This window comes from Setaria italica, chromosome II (genome assembly GCF_000263155.2).
Source record: "Setaria italica strain Yugu1 chromosome II, Setaria_italica_v2.0, whole genome shotgun sequence".
Lineage (NCBI taxonomy): Eukaryota > Viridiplantae > Streptophyta > Magnoliopsida > Poales > Poaceae > Setaria > Setaria italica.
Genome location: NC_028451.1, coordinates 3595772 through 3617592, shown reverse-complemented (window position 1 = coordinate 3617592; position 21821 = coordinate 3595772). Strand labels below are relative to the sequence as shown.

Here is a 21821-nt window from a genome sequence, read left to right as displayed (position 1 = left end):
CTGCCTGAAGAGAAGAGAGACCGGTTAATTTTTGTTTCCGATCTTTCCTCGGAGCCTCTGTACTGAATCTGTAGCGAGCTCTGTCTTGTACTCCATCCGTTCAAATTGTAGATCGTTTTGATCAGAATTTCTAGGATCATAGATATTATTATGCATCTAGATATACACTATATCTAGATACATAATAATATCTATGAACATAGAAAAACTAAAACGACGAACGGAACGGAGGGAGTAGAAATTAGTTCTCGGCACCGTGGGTTGGGTACATCGATGACGAATTTCGTGGTACCATTTGATTGGTGCATTTGGAGGGTGTGGTCATGGTTCTACTATTATGCAGTTGATTGGTAACTATATATGTAACCCTTTGGTGGCGGTGCTATCAGCGATACTGAGTGCTTTGGTTCATTGCTCTCCACACGTTTCTGGCTTGGTTCGGTGACCCGATCCTGAACTGGAGCCTACGCGAGTACGCATCAGCTGTGGTTTGCGCATTTCCTTCATCTCGTCTCCTGTTCCTTGCCTTTTTTCCCACGTAATCTCGAAACAGGCTGACAGCACTCGTCAGGCGATGAGGATAGGTACATCAGTAGATGCAAACCTGGGCCCATAGGAAGCACACTGTTTACATGAAGTCATGAAGTGACGTCCTACTCCTCTTTGCTTCCAGGAGATGCAGATTTGCAATTCTTCAAAGAGGAAACCATGGCATGTTTCCTGGAGCTTTTTTATTGATCAGTAGGTGCAATTGTTCAGGTTGAACGAGAGATGCGCGTTTCTAAACAGCTTCTTTGCACTCAATGAACGTGTTGCTGTATGATCGACAAATGAACCGTTCATTTGTGCCTTGTGTACAAGGCGCATGTCAGTTTTTCACCATCAAGAGCAATTACTACTTTTTTTTGGTCTTGGGAAGGTAATTTTGAGATGAAATCTATTTTCGTTCACCTGGCAGATGAAATCTAGTTTTCATCATGCATTTTACATGAAATTTAATTTTGCAATGCAACTTCGTCGGTTGGAAATTTTATACTATTTTTATCCGGTTGGTGGAGGAAAATACCATATTTTCGTCTAACGAAGTAACGAGTAGACAAGAAACCTATTTTTGTCCTCCTATTAGTCCACTGAGTAGATGATTGGGTATATTTGTATAAATAGACGAATCTGGGATTTTATTTGTAATTACAGTATATTTTAGTACTAAAAAAGTTTGATTGGACGCGTTCAGCTGATAAAAAAAAGATAAAGAGACAAGGGGCGTCTTTTGTTTTGCGTATGCGCTGTCGTGATTCAGATTCACATTGCAGGCCATACAAGCAGCTCTTGCTAAAGAGATATAAAAACAAAGATATATAATTTGCTCATACCTGAGTTACCTGAAGCTAAATTACACTATTACAGAACATCTTTTATCTATTAATACAAGCCTAGCAGAGAACTCCAGTTGCCTCCTGACCATCGTTTCGTGCTTCTCAGTATACGCTTCTTTTAGAGGCACGTCTATCTGTTGCCACTGGGGGTGTTGAACAGATTCGCCACTATGTGAGCAGGCAAAAAAAAAATTGAATATCCCCTTTTTAAATCTGATGCTGAGTAGGAGTACACACACATTGGGAAAGTGGCAGCACCCGGAGCTTTTCTAACCAGCTTTGTGTGCATGTCATGGTGATGTAAGCAACGAAACCAGCATAGCAGCTACCAAGGACAATGGCGGTTTTCTGCAAAACGCCGGAAAGCGTATTGTTAACTGAATGCTGCACTGGCCAGTACAGAAAGGTTTTATGCTCATCAATGATGACAAGGCTATCTATCATTATTATTGGGTCATTTCTTTTCAGAAACCAAAAAGATAAAGGAGGCTTAACATATGTTTTGTTGAAATGAGAGTAGACGCCTGTCCTAACAACAGATATGATGCTGTTTATATGAACTATGGAAGTTTATATGAACTATGGAACTTGCTAAAGTTTAACACCTATTACATCAGATGTTTGGATGCTAATTAGGAGTATTAAACATATACTAATTACAAAACTAATTGCACAGATGGAGTCTAATTCGCGAGACGAATCTATTAAGCCTAATTAGTCCATGATTTGATAATGTGGTGCTAACCATTTGCTAATGATGGATTAACTAGGCTTAATAGATTCATCTCGCAAATTAGCATAGGGGTTCCGCAATTAGTTTTATAATTAGCTCATATTTAGTCCTCCTAATTAGTATCCGAACATCCGATGTGGCACTGCTAAAGTTTAGTACCTAGTATCCAAACCCCCTAAGTATGTAATCTCTTTTCAAACATTTAGAGAAAAGAGTCATCACCTTAAAAACTTAGAGTAAATAGCGTGTTGTAGTTTCTTTTTATTAAATCTTTGGTAGAAGAGATCATCTGGTAATGTATAATCACTCTTAGAATATAATGAAAAGTATAGGCATAATTATATTATCTTACTGTAAATTTTGCTCTATATACTAGCTGTGAGCAGTTTGCATATATTGCCCCAACTACTTGGGCAAGCTTTTGCCTAAGATATATCTGCAAAGACTGCATATACCAGTTTGTATTCTATTGGCCCAAGTTGGAGCTACAGAAGGACGGAGCGAGAAACCGAGAGGAGGCGGTCGTCGAACAGGGCGAGAAACGGAATGTGGCGTCCGCAAGCTTCGCCCTCCTTCCTCCTCCACCGCCGCCGCCGTCGCCTTTCATCGTCGCCGGCGACCAAGAAATTTCGCCGACTAAGCTTTGGGATAGGCCAGCTCCGGCGTGTTCCCCTTCTTTTCCTTGTTAACAGTGGCGGTGCTCCGGATCCCGGATCCGGCACTTCCCCTTTCATAAAATTCCAGAAGCACAAAAAAAAAAGTGCCGTGTGGATAGAATGATTTAACAAAGTGGCTTTGAGTCAACTTCCTTTAAGAAAATGCCCGGAACAATACACCGGTTGGGCATGATCGTGTGCTGTTCTGTTCCCCTCTCCTCACTTCTCTTTCTCTTCTACATTTCCTTTTCTGACTTAGAAGGCATGCAGCTTAACCGTGCCAGGATAAAAGAACAATCTGCAAGGAATGCCCAGAAAAGGTAATTACCAACCTCCTAAGGAAGAGATGGCACCTGGTTATCCTTCGTCCTTTGGGAAACCTGTTCGTTCTTTTTTCTCAGGCATAGTTTGAACTCCTTTTCTTTTCCACGTACATTGCACCCCTGTGAACGGCTACCAGGAATTGGTCTGGCAGATTTTGAGGTGGATGTAAGTCATCGTAAGGCGCTTCGTTGCCGTCGGACACGTTGCTGAGCTAGGTTTGAACCCCCTGGTGTAGACAGTGGTAGGAACAGGTATTGCTGTTGCTTTCTTCTTAAGGATCGAAGCTTCTTCTTATAAATTGAACAGCACGACGACACACATAGACCCCGCATGGGTAAGAAGTTATTTTTCTTACTGCCATCCCAACTGCCAAGTGCTCTGGGCTCTGGCTAGTAAAAAAGAAATACCGTAGGAAATAGCGTGTTTTGGGATCTTCTTCTCGATCACAAAAGTGGAAGAGGGAGGAGAGGGGACGAGAGGAGTTGAGGCCTTGAGGGCTGACGCCGGCCGGCAAGCTCGATCCAAATTGAAAACCCGGTCATCACCACACCAACAGCTCCGACTGTGAGGGATTGCCTTGGCATCCAAGTCCATCGATCTTCATCCGTTAGCTGCTACTCCTCCAAGTCCTCCGACCAACATTGGAGAGGAAAGAGCCACCACGATCTCGAAGCAATGCCGCCACCGCCTCATTCCACAAGCTCCGCCGCCGCAGACGATGAGGAACCACCACCACCGGCTCCTACTCCATTTCCAGCGTCGTCTACACCCCCCGAATGTATGTGCAATCCGGCAGCGAACTTATAGTCCAAATAAAACCATAGTTGTCAGGCCACTCGCTATATTAACGCTGTAGAATGAAACACTTCGGGCCAAGATCATCGAGCTAGAGAGGAGCAGTGGGGGTGATCGAGTTTGGCTTGGCTTAGCTGGGGTTCCATTCGAGGTTGTTTTGTTCTCTAAATGTTCTTGACCAAGTGGACAATTACCGCCGGTTTGCAGAAGTGAGGCTTATTATTATCACCGCCATTTTAGAGGAACCAACTATGGAAGACGGATCGATGACCGTTTTTAGTTAAATATGGTCAGTAGTTGTTAGGTCCTATGAGTAGTCTGGTGATTCAGTTGTTCTGCTTGGAGTAGAAAAAAAACACACATTGTAACACCCAGGTTTGTGCTGCATTTATTTGCTTAATTTTGGATGCGATCGAAAAGGCTGATAACTAGCTAGATAGTGAAGAGTGCAGATGATCGATTTGGTTCTGCTTTGCCATCGTAACTCTAGGTGGCCAGCAGAGAACCCGGCACCGTGTGTGTCCACTGCGGCCGGAGAGCGTTACACTGCGTGTTCCAGATAATGCAGAACCTAATGCATCGGTAAGTACATGCGGTTTGTATTAAAACACACGTCCGTTTCTAAATATATACTCTCTCAGTCGGTCCTGAAATATAATAGATTTTTTAGTTCATCCTTAGTTAAACTATTCTGAGTCTGATCAAGTTCAATAGTATTCACGGTATCAAATAGGCATAATTAGATCAAATATGAAACGTATTTTTCAGAGTTTACTTCTTTGATGTGGTAGTGTTTGAAATTAGAATACTTTTGAATTAATACAAACTCTGAGCTAGCTCCTCCCTTATATTTTGGAGCGGACCTGCGCCTGCGGCCAAATACACCAACATGCTCTTGTCGCTCTGCGGCGCCTGCCGCCGCTCCGGCGTTCCCCGTCGTGAAGCAAGCTGCTCCTGGCGACGGGTACCTGATCGTCGCCCACGGCGTGCTGGTGGTGCTCGCGCTCGTGCTCCTGGTCCGCCTCCTCGCGACCTCGTTCGACAGGTCCCCGAGCTCGGTGGCCTGGGCCAAGTGCACGCTCCAGCTCGCGCTCGGCCTCACCATCGGCATCCTCACCTGGTCCGTCTGCTCCGTCAACCGTGAGCGCGAGCTCGACGTCCCCATCGGGGTCGCGGGCGCCCTGGCGTATACTGTGGTCGTGGTTCCTCTTCCACTTCCGCAAGTGGTGACGAGACCACCCAACATGTTTTTTTTTTCATTAACTGTTTAGGTCGGGGTTCTTCCTCCTCGGTCTTTTTTTTCTTCTCATCTTTACCGTTGGATGTTAACCAAACATTACGGTTGCAAGACATCTACAAAACATGCCGTCGGTGTTATATCAAGGCAGAGCAGATCTAGAGATAGCAGCTGAGGTGGCTAGAGCGGGAGCGGGAGCAGGTGCAGGAGCAAGCACTTGGGGAACAAGTCAGCACCATAAGACGCAATGGTACGGTGGGTACAAGGCAGATGAAGTATTGGAGCTACATGGAGATCACTGCAACCAAGCCGATCGAAGCTGGATCATGAAAAATGGCATCAAGCCCCTTCTTGTTCCGCCTCCACGGTGCAGTGGGTGTACACGCACCAGTCTTCTTTGGAAAGTGACGAATCCTGTTTTTACCCATCACTGATATCGCGTATCTGTGGCATGGATCTCAATGCAAGAACGTTGAACTAGCTTTGCCCAACTTAAAATAAAATGTGATAAAGTGTTGAACTATATGAATGTGAACCAAACATGTCATAATCCTCTTATTTGATTTTTGTTCAAGTGTTCCATCGGTCTCCCTAAGATATTGCTTATAAAGATGATCTTTCGGTCTAAGAACTTGTTACATTCCATTATCACTAGATCTATGCATTGATGTCGATGGGTAAATAAAATTGTAAGCATCTATACAACACCTAAGCATATTAGCTGTTCGATCCAGATGCTAGGTATTAGCCATGTAACTTTTACATCCACCGGTAGAAGGCTAGTTTGCGTATCAAATTTCAAATGTATTTTCTCTTAAAAATTTAATCTATTTTAAGTTCGTTTAAACCACAATGTTGTTTAAAATTAGCACAACAAAACTATATTAAACATTAATTTATTTTGAATTAAAGTTAACAGATCCAAAATGCTATATATTTCAACAATTTTGATACGCTATTTTAGCATTTTAATTTTTTGTTTTAAACATAAAATAAAACTTTTGAAATATTTTTATGAATTTTGAATTAGCTTTTGTACATTCTTTGAATACCTTTTAGAAATGTTCAATGTACATGAGAGGTGCCTCTAACAAATTTCATATAAAATGCTGATATGGTATACCACCTTGTACTAGCTTTGAAAAATAATGAATCAGTTATTAGTTGTATAATGCATGATGAAGTACCATATCATATAATTTTGTTTACTTTTAGAAATTAGTGAATTCGTAACAGGGATTAGAAAGGGAAAAGGTTGAAGAACAAAATAAACCTATGATCGCGGGCCGATCACCTCCAGCTACTGGCCCGTCTAAGGCCCGCTGCGCCGACAGCAACTGACCCAGACCAAAAAATCGCACGCCGCCGCCGTCTCCGGGAAGGCCCAGACCAAGTCGCCACCGCCTTCACGCTCGAGCCGCCGCACGACCCCCTCACCGCCGGCGAGCGTCGCTTTGCTTCGCAGGTGAGCGGCGCGACGAGGCTACGTCGCTCTGCCGCCGTGTCCCTCCTTCACTGATTCTCACTCCGTTCGCTGGCATTTCGTGTCCGTAACGGGGGTTTTTGTCGCAGATGGCGTCGGAAGAGGCGGAGCCTGCCGTCATCGTGGAGGCGGTCGCCGCGAGGGCGAGGGAGCTGGTCCGGGCCCTCCTCATGCCTGGAGGTCTGCTGAGTGTCGAGGATGCCGGGGAGACCGTGGCGAACAGCGTGAGGAGCTGCCTCGCCGATGTTTCCCGGAAGAACCTCGCCGTGCGCAGTCAGGACGTCGAGAAGTTGGCCATCGCGGCCGCCGTGGCCACCCTCTCCGTCCTCGTCATCTCCGGTGTAAGTATGATTAACAGATTGCATTGATGTTATTCAGGTCCGCCGCTGGCATACACCACCTTCTGGCTTGTGTCCTTGTCATACCCTGCAGTGCTAGGATCTGAATTTGCATTCGGTTTGGGATAATTTAATGGGAAAAATTGACGAACATAGCTAGAGATAGGCCTATTCTTCAGCTGAAGAGACAACTAAATTAGCGCGGTCTTGTCCTTTATTTTTACAGAAACGTGGAAGAAATTACAGTAAAATCCTGAGTGATTACAGCCGTTTGACTACGCAGTAACTTGTAACGATGTTATCTTTCTCAAAAAGTGGACGGTGGACTTCCGATCTTCATTTTACATCTCTAAAGAGTTCTGAGTTTTCTGTTCCTTCCCGCCGATGCTAACAGACTACTCCGCGGTTTTGCCTGAATGTTAGGAAGTTCTCCATTCCTGCACCTGATTTCTTGAGCACTGACAAATCTTGGTGTAGTTACATGGTAGCAACATATGTTTTATTCCATTTACTTATCATCAATAGAATCTACTCCATGTCCTCTTTTTCGTTCCTGTATTCTATTGAACAGTCAAACTCCAACAATTTGAGTAACAACTTATGTTGTATCCGATCGATCAGTTTTTGTGTAGTATTATATTTAAGATTTTGGCGGTACGTGTTAATGATGAGTTTAACTCCCAACTAGTAATAATGTCGCCACTTCTTTAAAGCTTGACCATGCACACTAGAGCCTTGAGCATCCTACTGTTATGTGCCAGAATCAAAATCGGCTTCCCAATACGGTGCAAACTGAGAGAATAAAATAATGTAACAGAGATGCAGGGATATCTGAGCCCATGCAGGCCGCAGCATGGCAGGAGCCAGGAGAGGGGAACAGCATGGATAGTTTTTTATTTGATATATGGGCCCAGGAATCAGTGTTCACACTGGAGCCATCGAACTTTCAATTCTCAAATCAAATACACACTAGAGCTGCCCTAAGTACATTTAGGCAGGTGCCTTTTTCTCCCATATCTTGCTACAGTATGCTATTGGTCGACCACATTGCATCAACAAAGCCTCAATGCTAGTCCCACAGGCATTAGTTTCCAAAATGAGGTTTGCTGAAGTTTAAAAGGGCCAGAAACTGGGCAAGTTGTCAATTTTCATAACCCTCCCATGCTTATCAAATTCTGCTGTTTGAGCTGGACCCTGTTCAATTTCTTCTTCAGGAGATCAAATAGGAGCTTGCAGATTTGCCCATATCCCTTGACAAAGTTTCTTTAGTATCCCGTAAGCCCAAGAAATCCCCCAAATTGGGTCACATTAATTGGCTTAGGCCACTGCACAATGTTAGAAAATTTGCTTGGATCAGTTGACACACCAGCATCACTTATCACATGGCCTAGATGCTCAGCTTGTAGCACAGGATAGCATTGAGACGATGTTATTTCAACACGTTCAAAGGAATTTTGCTATTTCCAAGTTTCAATTGGATTATTGTTGAAAAATTGAAAATTAGTATGTCATCAAAGGATACCAATATGAAGTTGCCTAGATGATCTGCAAAAATGGTATTCATTAGTGCTTAAAAAGTTGCAGGTGGCATTAGGTCAAAGGGCATCAGTGTATTCATAATGGTCTAGGCGTGTTCCAAACGTAGTCTTAGGAATGTCTTCTTGCATTCTTATCTGGTCTATCCTAATCTCATGTCCAATTTTTTAATATAGTAGCTCCATACAGTGCATCAAGCAGATGTTCAATTATAGGCACAGTGAACTTGTTTTTAGTAGTAAATACTTATGCTTGGGTGAGTTTGCTCTTAGTATACTGCCTAGATGGTAATGGTGTATAGTTTTTTTCTCCTTTCTGCTTGGTGTTTCTATTCTCTTCTCCATTAGTGCATTGGGGTTAGACTTATTCTTATTTCAAGGAAAGGAAAGGAAAGATTGATTTATATATGATTGACATACAGGCGGGATCGCTGAGCACACCCCACGGCGCGGTAGAGGAGGAAATCACCAAGGCGGTTGCAGCTGCCGCTACTCAAGTGAGAGGCATGAATACCTCTTCGGTAAGTACATATACACGAGTTGAGGAACAGCTAAAGAAGCATGCAAGCATTGAATTCTAATAGCTGAAAATGAATAATATCTACTAAGTTCTGCTTTGTCTTGACTGAAGATGTAAATGTTGTTTTATTTCTTGCAGGACTACAGTTTTGCTTTCTGGTTCGTGGTTGTGACTTCCTTCTTGTGGGTGACAACACTTGCAATATTTGTTGTTCGTCTTTTGTATTTGTAACCTCAATATGATCTAACTGCTCTGTCTAGCTCTGATAGCTGAAGGGTGAGTTTTGTGGTGGTTACTTGGTGGCACAGAACTTGGTGAACTCTTGTGGTTGTTACTTCTTGATAACGTAGAATCTAGTTATCTGGTGAACTCTGTGGTGGGGCGGTTACTTGATATCATCTGGTGGACCCTTGTCGTGATCTCTTGCTGGCACAAAAATAGTGAGATTCTATGGTTAAATTGGTAATTACTTTGATATGATATGATGAACTGCTTTCCATAGAGTTCGTACCTAATGCGCTCCTTCGATCATCAAGGTTATAGTATGCCTGCTTGGCCGCTTCATACTATGCCCATGACGTGATGGGTTCATAAAACATTGGTCATTACTGAAGCTCCTGCATATGCCCTACCCTGGCATCGAAGGATGGTCTATTGTAAATCAGTGTGAATTGTGAACCTTAGTTCTAATTCTCATCTTTTCCAGCGAGGAAAAGATATGTTCACTATCGCTATCAGCGCAGCTCTTCAGTAACCTCGGGTTATATCATGTTTTGAAACAATTGTCATAAAACAATCATTACAACGAGTGCTGGTAAAATTATGAAAGAAGGTACATCAACACTAGAACACGAACACTACTCCCTTCATTTCAAATTATAGGTCGTTCTGGCTTTTCTAGGTTCGCATATAAACATGCTATATCTAGATGCATAATAAAAATTATATATATCTAGAAAAGCTAAAATGAACTACAATTCGGGACGGAGAGAGCACTTACTAACATCAAAACAAAGCACTCACCACTAGAAAGCAATGGTTGACTGTGACTGCTTGACTCAATTTGAACGCTCAAAACATATACCACCTACCACTAGAAAGCAACGGTTGATTGATGGTAGATAAAGTTTGGTAACTACCTAGGGCTTGCACCAAACAGATCAAAGCTGGATCGTAGCACGAAGTTTTTTTGATGAAGACTTTGGGTTGACATAATGTGACAATCACAGCAATACATTCGATAGCGCGAAAACAATATATTCCGGTAACTACCGATTACTGCTTTCACATCCCCACGACAGATCCAACTCACATCTGAAGTTACATCAGAGTATGGTCATCAGTAACGGCAATACAAGAACTCCAAAAGGACAAGGAAACGAGAGAAAACTAGAATCTAGGGCAACTTTCCATCACCACTCGCTAGTTTCCACACTAGCAGCCAAGTAGGCTGTTGCTCAACGCTTACAGTGAAGCTCACAGAGCAGTGAGACGTCTATGTACTCCTATCACATGTTCCACGAGAAGCCGTTACCGCCTTGGTCCCCCATGAACAGCCCGCTTTCCACCAGTTCATTGGCAATTAGATTGTCGAGATCCTCCAATTCATGGAAGGGCTCGGCCTTGGAGGTTGCGGCATTGCCTCCAGTAGCAGCTGCTGGATTGCTGCTTACTGACTTGAAACTGTTACTTCTGCTGGGGATGATGCTGGCTGTGCTGTTGTTGATCACATTGCTCGGCCCGGTGCCAACTGTAGCAGCACCCTTTACGGCGCTGTTATTGATATGCTGTGCCTGCTCTCGAGTAGCAGCACTGTTGGTGTTAGCAGCTCCGGATACGAGACCACTGTTTACGTTAGGGTTATCTGGAGGTGGTTGTTGCACCAAAGCATGGTTGTTAGTGTTCTTAACTTCTTGAAGCAGCTGATTGAAAACATGCTGCTGATATTGTGGGTTCACACCCTGCAGATTATTTTGCACTCCCAAGCCCTGGAGATTATTTTGCATTCCCAGACCCTGGACATTGTTATGCTGGGGCATTGGATGTTGAAATGACACAGAATGTTGGAACTGTGTGAGCTGCACTTGGTTAGGTCCACGGAACGATCTAGATGCTTCCAGCTGTATGCCATTGTGCATTGCTGCAGGGCCTTTGAAAACACTTGACGCCTCTTGCTGAAGCAGACTCTGATTTGCACTGGAGCTTCTGAGTATATTCTGGTAACTGTTTAGTGCTGCAGAATTCTGTGGAGCACAATTACCAACAGCTCCAACGCCAGAAGTTATGTTGTCCACATGAGCCCTTATTTCTTGTTTGACACCCATGGCTTTGGTGGTGTTCTGGTCATTGGGAAGGCCAGCAGCAGCCATTATTTGTTTTGCCTCATGTGTATTCTGTCCTGGAAGTTTCAGTACATTTGGTTTTGGATAATTCTTCAGGCCCTCTGCATATGAACACAGAGCACATTAAAAGGACATCGAAGGTTGATGGGGTAAGCAGGAAATGCTACTTATATCAAGAATGGTACTGCATTCTGATAATCTATTATTGTCTTGCTACCTTCCGTGTCATATAGTTCAATGTGCTGCTGCTCTCAGCAGGAAAAACAAATGAAGTAACTGCATCAAAGATCACATATAATATGCTGCTTCATTAGGTCCAAAAACAACTGAGTTTACCAAGTTATCATATAGCATCAGCTGGGTTTGTCCCTTGATGGTTCAACTGTCATTTCTAGTGCTGTGGGTTTTGCTTATACAACAGAATTTGAACAACCAATTAACTTTTCTACAGAAGGCTTATCATTTTAATAATATGACCTACCATCTTCATGGAAACAGTGAGCAAAAAAAAAGGTCATGAACCTACTTCAGAAAAATTATTCACAAACACAGCTACAACTGGGTATAAGCTGAAGACAATGATAGGTAGTGTGCATGACCATACCTATAGGACCAAGATTGTTCTTGTTGGTGAACTCGATCAAGTCCTTCATATGATTCACCACCTCCGATATCTGACAAGGACAGATGATCATCAGTGTGCTTGATGCATATGAATGTACAAGAGGACGATAGGATGGACAGGCAGATACTTACATAGTGCACCAAAATCTAAGCAGAATTTATGGGATAATATTGAATAAGTACATAATGCGACGGGAACAGCCTCTATTACCTGCAGGCAGCGAACATATCGTTTAGAAAGACCATGTTCATTCAATGTGTGGTGCTCCAGATTCTTCGCTAGTTGCCGCGATGCAGTCACAAACCTAACGAAACAAGAAATAAAATGGTGTCCTTGCTTTAGTGAGAACAAAAACATGATTGCTCTGAGATACATGTTTTTCTATTTATCATGGCAAAAGATACACAATGGACAATACAGCAGTGAAGCATAGTCCATTCACTAACATGTTGCAAATGGTTTGTGCATCATTGTTTGAAACCCCAGCAGGACCACTTTCACTGGCAGCAGCTTGGTATTTCTGGGCAACTTGTAGCAGATTATTGACCTGAAATGCAGAATCGCATGTAAAATATAAGCACCATTCATCAATGATAGTTACACTTAAGTTAAACATGAATATGCATTTACGGAATGCCCTTAAAGAGTACATATTAGAATTTAAATGCAACGAGAATGGTTTGTGGTTAAAAAGGTTTGGTCCTCTCTGGGGTTTATGAACCAGCTTTGAACTCCAGTACATCAATGAAAAATGAAGAATCAAAATAGTTTGTGGAAGAGATCTAGTTGTGACAGAAACAGCACTTTTTACTCAATTATGAAGGATCCAACAAAGTTGTCATATAATAATTAGATTTATGCCACATCATATATGATTTGTCACCTAAGACCTAGGTTGTGGAGCAATAACTATATTACAAATTCACTATGCCCTAAAAAGTAACTACATTACTATATAGCTAGGCAAGGGGAAATCTTAAATTAACAAATTTGTAGCCAAATTAAAGCGGAAGAGTGCGCTGGTCCATGAACTCCACCTGTGGTGCCAGAACCCTGCGGGTGATATACTCTTCATGTCGTCGTGAACAGAACTCCCAGGACATGATCTACGTAATTCATAGGCAAAAGATAGATAAGAATGGTTATAACCCCTTGCTTGTGGATCATTTGTATGTTTACAAATGATATACATAACATGGACATGCTACAAAAATCGCAAATGTGTGAGTGAGCTACGAAGCAACATACCTTTAATTCTGGTGTGAATATGATTCTCAAATGCCCCTCGTGTGTGACATGTAGATGCTCATAAACACTCTTTTGAACAACTTTTGTATGCTCCAGCAGCATTAATCCATTAGGCAACCGGAATTCATTGGGCATGTCGAGGAATAGGTATTCATCTATAACACCATGATCAAATCTAATTTGACATAGTCTAGGAAGAACTTCATAGGTAGCCTCTGTCAGATGGATTAGACATAAAAAAGAATTAACTGAGTAAGAGATGCTGCTTGTATTACAATTTACAAGTACCAAATCAGAAAGCTATTTGAACAAGAGATGCTAAGCTGTGCGTCTATATTATGGCAACAGTACTCGCATGGTGCACAAATGACAAGTAGATAGCACAACGTTGTAGCTAATCTTGCTTTACTACAGATTCATCAATATGAAAAGGTACTAAAAAAAATGTGATGCCACCATGCCGTTTTAAATGATATTCGTTTGTGGCTGATCAGTCATTCACATATCAAATGCATGTGCATGGTACAATGGAGACCAATCAGCATATATACAAGAGATAACTTTTATCAATTCTTGATGCCTATACATCTTTGTTCCAGCCTGCATCTGTACAGGCTTTTGTAAACCACAAGATATTCATGGAAAGTGTAGAGTTTGGCAAACAACTAACAAATGATCACAAGTTTCAAAGAGGAACAAAGGAAATTAGAATTTTGAATATGAAAAGAGCATCAGGAATACAGTAAGACAGAGTTGACAGAAATTAACTAACCATATCCTTTCCCACCATGTGTATTGCAAATGTCACACCGCCATGAATCCTGTAATGGATAAAATAGGATAATATGAAGCGTTATATGAATCTATCCATCAAATTTTGTAATAATTTAAAAAAAGCAAGGAACATTCTCCTTCACATTAACTGGGCATGTGCAGCAGCAAAAAGAATTAGCTTTTTCTATTTAGCTACTGCAACCATTAAAAGAATTTTACTAAATTAAATGTGGTGTTCAAAGATCCAAACAGAAGTTTAAAGAAGATGCTAATCAATCTTATTTTGATATAAGACAGAAAGTGATGCTTGACATGGACCACAAAACCAAGAACAATATAATTGCAAGTAAATTTGCCACTGTGAAGTGTAAACTGTTAACTAACCAGAGCTGTTTGCGGGGTAGAAACGGAACCATTTGCTCTCTTTTCATAAGAAGAAACGCACCACCTTTCTCTTGCGCGTGGTGCAAAATATTCCTCAACCAGCTTCCTCCAGTATGTTATGGGATTATTCTACAAGACAGCATGCAAGTAAATTGTAAGGACTTGCATCTCATAATCCCATGAACAGTGTATACAATGCAGAAACGTACCTCTGGACGATGACGTTTGTGATACAAATACTGCAATAGCCTGCGGGAACAAAGCCCACTATCAACAGGAGTCCTAACAGGTCCAGCTAGCTGCATTCCAGGCTGTGCTAGTGGTGGCCTAAGCTGAGGCTGACGAGGGATGCCGATTTGAGATTGTTGTATCTGAGCAAACGGTTGCAACAACTGCGGCTGCTGCCGCTGCTGCATCTGTGCCAGTTTTTGCTGCTGGATCCAAGCATGTTGCCCCTGAAGATGAAGTGAGCTCTGACCATGGAGCAGCTGCTGAATCAGCTGCTGCTGCTGCAGTATATCACCTTGCCTAACATCAATTCTTGATTTCTTTTGAGCATGCAATGCACCACCAGCCTCAATCATAGGATGTGATGTTACACTTGAAGACCTCCGCTTTTGCACCTGGTCTTGGGGTGGACTTTGCTGCACAATTGAACCATCAATGACTGAAGAGCCAGAGATGTTATTTGATGAAAATGATATTGGGGAGGCTGGAACACGCATGAATGAATCAGTATTCATGCTTGTACTTGGCTGCAACTTAGCGCCTCCGGAGAATGATGAGTTGGCATCCGTCATCACCTCAAAGAATCTCAAACAAAAGCAGGGAACATAACTGGAAATCACCAATAAAGATCTTCAAATATTTGTAGCTACAACCTGTTATGCGAGAGTAAATATTAGTGAAGATTCATGAAGCCAAGACAAATATGCAAGTGACAATCAAAGGTTATCATCATTTTCTTTCTTCAAGCAATAAGCAGATGTACCAACAGCAGCTCACCAATCTCACAGTTCGTAAGTCACAAAAGGTTCAAATAACAGACACCAAGTGTCATTGCTAAGGGTCTAGAACTGGAGATGGCATAACTTTTTAACTTCCAAAGAAGCAATTATTCAACTGATGCCAAGAGATTTCCCAGAAACACAGAAAACTGTGACAGGAGAAGGACCAGGTACAAAGAAGACCCAACAAGGAGAATGAGCTGTAGTAGTTTTGTGCTAACAAAAAAGCACCTGAACAGCCAACTGATCATCTCCACATCAGCAAAAGGAGCACATTCAACTCGTCTCAGCAATGAGCCTAGTAAAATAGTACTGGTGAAACAGTAATAATAAGCACCGCATAAAGATCCGATGGTCTATCTTCAGCAAGAGCTAAAGAGCCGAACCTCCTATCTTATAAACACGGTAAGCAATAGAGGATAACCAAAAGGACAAAACCCATGATATATCTTCAATTGTTTAGAGGGTCAAACCGTAAGCAAGAAAAAAAGAGGACCTCGATGCAACTTCAAGATACACCTTGAAATCATTTCGTTACCCAAAATTCATATATTTTAGGTATTCTTTATTGCATCAAAGCTATGGTCAGCGACTGAGATGGAGCAAATCTCTGGCCTCGCTAAGACTACTAATTTCCAACACAAAACCAGTGTACTATAGAGTGCATGACGCTAGGCAGAAGGGCACCTTGGATGGCCTTGCTTCAGTGTTTTAGTTTAGGGCATCAAAGAGGTCAGAAAAGGAGGCGGTGGAGTACATGAGGTAGAATTTGGTGGCTGTCAAGTCAAAAAGGCAGGGATGAGTAGGACATAAGAACTAGTAGTTGGGAAATTCAGTGCCTCAGCACCGCGGGCTGCCAATTTTCCCCAAAACATATTAGCAGTGCAGATTGGACGCCACACAGGATTAATTATTCTTTCCTTTCCCCCATTCATTATGTGACTCTGAAGCTATCAATCTTCTGCGCCAATCTTAACTCTTAACAAACAAAAAATTCATCTGAACGAACAAGCCAGTAGGAGAAACTCTATAGCATAAAGCGCAGAGTTAAACATTTTTCCAAAATAGAGGAGAGAGCTAACAACAGGGGCGGACCTAGCATAGGACACTTAACCTAGTAGTAGTATTGTTGCAAAAAAAAAACCCGAATTTAATAGGTAAAATCATGGTCAGATCCGAATACAAATACCACACGCTAGGGGTTTGGTGTTCGACTTCGCGCAGCAGGATGGGAAAGGGAGGGGAATGGGCAGGCATACCCCTGTCGGATGCTCGTCGCCGGCGAAGCGCCCGTCGCCCGACGAAGAACTGGCGGGCAGCGCAACTCGCGCTGTCGTCGCCGCTAGGTAAGGGAGGCCGACACCGCGAGAGAGGGAAGGGGAGCGATGATTATGCGTCGCTGTCGCCTACAGAGAGAGAGCTCGTCGAGCCGGCAGCCGGCGCTCTGTTTCGCGGCCCAGGAGTGAAGAAAAAGAAAACTAGCGGCCCAGTTAACGCCGTTTCGTATAACTTCTTCCAGATGTATGGCCCATGAGGAAGCTGATATGCAAATTATCCACGTGCTTCCCTTCTTCGTGTTTTTGCCTATCCGGCCATAGGCTATCCAAAAGGAAAATCTGGCGCTTTCAAAAAAAAAAAAAGGGAAATCTGGCCATTAAACTAAACTATAATTAACTAGAGCAGGATGTAAGTAAAGAATAAGATACAGCGCGACATAATATATTTTTCGCCGCCTAAATCATGTACTTCAAGGACCGCGGTTATGTCATGCGTCCATTGCCTATCCCATCAGGTTATGTTTTTCTACAATTATGACTTGATCCTACCTATACATCCTACCATCATTTTTGACAAACCAATCAGCCTGTTCGGCTAGACTTATAAACCAGCTGAAAAGTTGAAACGACTGATTTGTTGTGAGAGAAAAATATTGTTCGATGGCTGATAAGCTGGCTGATATGCTGAAGTGAACGAGCTGAATATCTCTGGTGTTCCGGATAGAACCAGCCGAGCCGGCTGCTGCTCTAACAACATGTTTGGTTCACACATGGCGCCACGTGGAATCATCTGATCCTCCTTCCGAGCCTGGACTCACTGTTTGGTTTGACGCACGGAATGGACTCGTCCGTCACTAGATCAACCCCATCCGTCACTAAAGTAAAGGACCAACTCAATTCTCCTTGAAACCATCGTATGAGCAACTCATCCTGCCTGAGGAGTTATCCAACCCTACCAAAGTTCATCTCGAACTGGATGGAGCTGCATCAGAGTTGGGAGCTGGTGCTGCTAAATCAGAACTGACAGATGACGGTGAAGCAATCCCATCAGATCCTTGTTTACTTCACCCCCAACTCCTAACTTTGGCACTATGCAAAAAGAAGATTCCCCATCACATCAAACTTGCGGTACATGTATGGAGTACTAAATGTAGATGAAATTAAAAACTAATTGCACAGTTTTGTTGTACTTTGCGAGACGAATCTTTTGAGCCTAATTAGTCAATGTTTGGACAATAATGCACAAATACAAACGAAACGCTACAGTGTGCTACAGTGCCAGCACAGTAATTTGGCACCTCCCAATTTAACCAACTAAACAAGGCCCAGGTTCGCTGCCCATGGAAGAGGATAACATACAAAGGGCTCTGTCATGGAGGCCAACCTTACATTTGATGGTGTGCCATCGAAGGAACTTAATACACAGGCGAGCGGAGAGATTGCTATTCATTGTGAACCATTGATTGCTACGGGGTTGTTCAACAAGAGGTTAGTTCTTCAAACAAATTTCTTGGACTACCTCGACACATGCTCCAAGCACTTTTCAAAAAGAATGGAAAACAGGCTAATCTCACCAATGTGGCAATGGCAAATGCTCTCCGAGCTCTTGACACCGTCATTGGAATATAAGTGATTTCTACTGCAAATAATAGGGGTATTGGGTTGATCAAAAGATCCAGTAAAAGGGCTTCTACAATGGATGACACAAACATGGTAGAAAAGGTAATTAATTTGGTGGCCAAGAAAAATTCACTTGAACCACGTAATTGCCCATCTTTTCCTTCTATTTCATATTCCAATATTGTTTCTAGAATTGCCAACCTAGGTGTTTCTATGGGTAGAGATAATAGTGTTATATCTTCTGTTACTTCTTTAAAAAACATAGAAATTGATAGACTTAAGGTGGCAGCTAAATTAAATGTTGGTAACAATAGGTAAGTCTCCCTCTCCTAAAATTAATCTGGACGAGGGAGAAGAGGACTACTTAGTGCACAGCTCCACCACGCTTGTGGGGATTTTGATGAAAGTGTGCACGAGGAGGCCCTAGACCACATTTGTAATCATCTAATTGCTACACCCCACTGGAAAAAAATTGGAAAAAGAATAATAAGGCAGCCTTATCGGCTAAAAAACCAATAGCACCGTCTAAGCTAAGTTTCAAACAAAAGGGATCTTCTGAAATAGCAAAGATCTTGCGGACTTGACTAAACATGAGTACTTGGAGGATTTGGTTAAAGAGGAGCAAATAGTTTTCGTTGCCCCCATGGAAACGGGTCGGGATCACTTCCCCAATGGGACCTTTAAAAAAACTTTGTGGTGGCAAAGAATTTATTTGGCACCGCATGGCACCACATGGTCGATCCGGGAACATTCTCCTTGGAGTTGACCTTACATGTTTGACATTGGATTCATCAATGAGGGGGACTTTTATGTTAAGTTCACACTCCAAAAAAAAATGATGGTACAAGTGGGCATTGTTTGTAGTTTATGGTCCTGCTCAAAAGGAACATAAGGAAAGTTTTCTAATCGAGATGGCCCACATATGTAACCAAGAATCCTTACCGTACATAATTGGTGGGGATTTTAATATAATGTGTCATCCTGAAAATAAAAATATGGACAAATTTGATGCAAAATGGCCAGATTTATTTAACATGGTCGTTCAAACTCTTGATCTTAGAGAGATAGAAATGTCGGGTCGTCAATATATTTGGGTGAGTAGCGGGGATGATCCAACCTTTGATAAAATAAATAGGGTCTTAGTTAGTACATGGTGGAAATATAAGTTTCCCCTCACAACAGTACATGCCAAATATAGAAGTAACTCAGATCACACAACTTTAATATTAAACACAGGTGCTTCTTCCCACAACAAACAACAACCATTATTTAAATTTGAACGTGGTTGGCTTATTAGAGATCTGGTTGCTAATAAATGGCAATCCAAAACCAAAGGAACCACTTCTATGGACACATGGCAGAGCTCTTTGACAATTTTTGAGGGGCTAGACCAAAAATATAGCCGAGAAGAAAAAATTAATCCTAATGATCAATGATTTAGATAAAATAGCTAAGATAAGGGTGCTCTCTGACCATGAGTTAAATAGGAAACACTACCTCAATGAACGATTAGTTCACTTATTGTGGGAAGAGAAAATTAAATGGTACGAGAGAGCTAAAACTAAATACCTATTGGAAGGTGATGACAACACCCAGTATTTCCATTTGGTCGCTAATGGCAAGCATAGAAAACAACACATCTTTAAATTAGAACAAGAAGATGGCATAATAGTGGGTGATGCTGAATTAAAAGCTTATATCACAAACTATTATAAGGATTTGTTCGTACCACCAGAGGTTAATGATTTTACTATGGTGAAGCATCAAAACCATGACATACCTCAGGTGACTGTAGATGAAAATAGTATCCTCACAACACCATTTACAGAGAAAGAGGTAAAAGAGGTTGTGTTCCAAATGGAGCACAATAAATACCCTAACCTGATGATTTCCAGCAGAATTTTATCAAGTATTCTGGGATATTTAAAAAAAGACCTGATGGAGCTTTTCACATCATTTTATGAGGAGTGTCTGCCTCTACCCAACCTCAATTTTGGAGTAATTACCCTCCTTCCCAAATTAAAAGGGGCAACGGAAATACAACAATTTAGACCCATCTGCGTACTTAATGTGAGTTTCAAGATTTTCACCAAGTACTAATATACTCATGGGAGTGGCTATCAATGTAGTTAGACCCTCCCAAACGGTATTTATGTCCGGTCGGAATATTATGGAGGGAGTAGTGATTTTGTATGAAACTATCCATGAACTACACACTAAAAAACTCAATGGCGTTATTCTTAAAATTGACTTTGAGAAGACCTATGATAAAGTAAAATAGCCTTTTTGTACAACAGACACTCAGAATGAAGGGATTTTGCCCACGATGGTGTTCATGGATTGAAAATTTTATCTCGGAAGGTAGTGTGGGCATCAAAATTAATAATGACATTATGCACTACTTCCAAACAAAAAAGGTCTGAGGCAAGGAGACCCCATGTCACCTATCCTATTCAACATTACGGCAGATATGCTCTCCATCTTGATTAAGAGGGCTAAGGATGGTGTCCAAATTAAAGGAGTCATTCCTCACTTGGTTGAAAAAGGATTATCTATTTTGCAGTATGCAGATGACACGATCATATTCATGAATCACAATCTAGAACAAGCTAAGAATACAAAGCTTTTGCTCTCTGTCTTTAAACAATTGTCAGACTTGAAGATTAACTTTCATAAAAGTGAAGTCTTTTGCTACGGAGAAGCTAAACATTATAAGCAATAATATACTCAATTGTTTGGCTATGAACTAGGATCGTACCCTTTCAGGTACCTAGGCATCCCGATGCACTACACAAACTCCGTAATGCGAATTGGAGTGCTATCGAGAAAAGATTCAAATGCAAACTAAGTACATGGAAGGCTAAACACTTGTCCTATAAGGGTCAGCTAATTTTATTAAATTCCGTCCTTAGTAGCCTATATTCGTGATGTCTTTCTTTGAAATCCCTAAAAGTGTCCTGAAAAGATTAGATGTCTATCGATCCAGATTTTTTTGGCAAGGCAATAGTGATAAACAAAAATATTGCCTAGCTAAATGGGATATCTTGCACCGTCCGAAAGATAAGGGGTCTGGGAATAGTAGACTTATATATTAAAAATAAATGTCTCATTAGCAAATGGCTATTTAAATTACTAAATGAAGATGTCACGTGGCATACCTTACTTAGAAATAAATATCTGAGTTCAAGCTGCCTATCCCAGGTTAAAATTAAACGTGGCGATTCATACTTTTGGAAAGGTTTGCTTAAAGTTAGGGAAGATTTTCTAGGTTGTGGGACCTTCAAAATAAAAGATGGTTCCCAAACTAGATTATGGGAGGATACATGGGTAGGCTCTACACCACTCAAAGAGCAATTTCCCACTCAATATAATATAGTATACTATCCCTACGTGGCAAATGTCATGAACCAAATGCTGCTAAATATATCATTTCGAAGAGTTTTAGTTGGAGATAAACTGACTACCTGGCATAATCTTTAGCTAAAGTAAAAACTCACCAGCTTTCTGATGGGAGGGATAATTTTACCTAGGATTTGCGTAGGCATAG

At 41.8% G+C, this 21821-nt stretch overlaps 2 protein-coding genes across 2 annotated transcripts; one reads left to right on the top strand and one right to left on the bottom strand.

The window, feature by feature from the left end:
- Positions 1-6476: 6476 nt before the first annotated feature.
- Positions 6477-9392, top strand: LOC111256498. The gene is made up of 4 exons (XM_022824716.1): positions 6477-6586; positions 6694-6945; positions 8900-8998; positions 9136-9392. Exons 2-4 carry the CDS (start codon positions 6694-6696, stop codon positions 9226-9228), a joined length of 444 nt encoding a protein of 147 aa, XP_022680451.1. The 5' UTR covers positions 6477-6586; the 3' UTR covers positions 9229-9392.
- Positions 9393-10203: 811 nt separating this feature from the next.
- On the bottom strand, positions 10204-16800 carry LOC101766420 (probable transcriptional regulator SLK2). Its single transcript, XM_004955506.2, has 10 exons — positions 16637-16800; positions 14580-15251; positions 14371-14499; positions 13985-14033; positions 13213-13427; positions 13002-13070; positions 12411-12511; positions 12175-12268; positions 11944-12013; positions 10204-11440 (listed from the first exon to the last, which is right to left on the bottom strand). Exons 2-10 carry the CDS (start codon positions 15168-15170, stop codon positions 10506-10508), a joined length of 2253 nt encoding a protein of 750 aa, XP_004955563.1. The 5' UTR covers positions 15171-15251; positions 16637-16800; the 3' UTR covers positions 10204-10505.
- Positions 16801-21821: the final 5021 nt, after the last annotated feature.

Bases quoted from the DNA above. Each gene is read 5' to 3' on its own strand.
- LOC111256498 (XM_022824716.1), top strand. From the start codon at position 6,694: ATGGCGTCGGAAGAGGCGGAGCCTGCCGTCATCGTGGAGGCGGTCGCC. The intron at 6,946-8,899 runs GTAAGTATGATT...ATTGACATACAG, and splicing joins CCGTCCTCGTCATCTCCGGT to GCGGGATCGCTGAGCACACC. The intron at 8,999-9,135 runs GTAAGTACATAT...TATTTCTTGCAG, and splicing joins GAGGCATGAATACCTCTTCG to GACTACAGTTTTGCTTTCTG.
- LOC101766420 (XM_004955506.2), bottom strand. From the start codon at position 15,170: ATGACGGATGCCAACTCATCATTCTCCGGAGGCGCTAAGTTGCAGCCA. The intron at 13,071-13,212 runs GTATGTTGCTTC...TGAATTACGTAG, and splicing joins TATTCACACCAGAATTAAAG to ATCATGTCCTGGGAGTTCTG. The intron at 11,441-11,943 runs GTATGGTCATGC...GTTCATATGCAG, and splicing joins GAACAATCTTGGTCCTATAG to AGGGCCTGAAGAATTATCCA.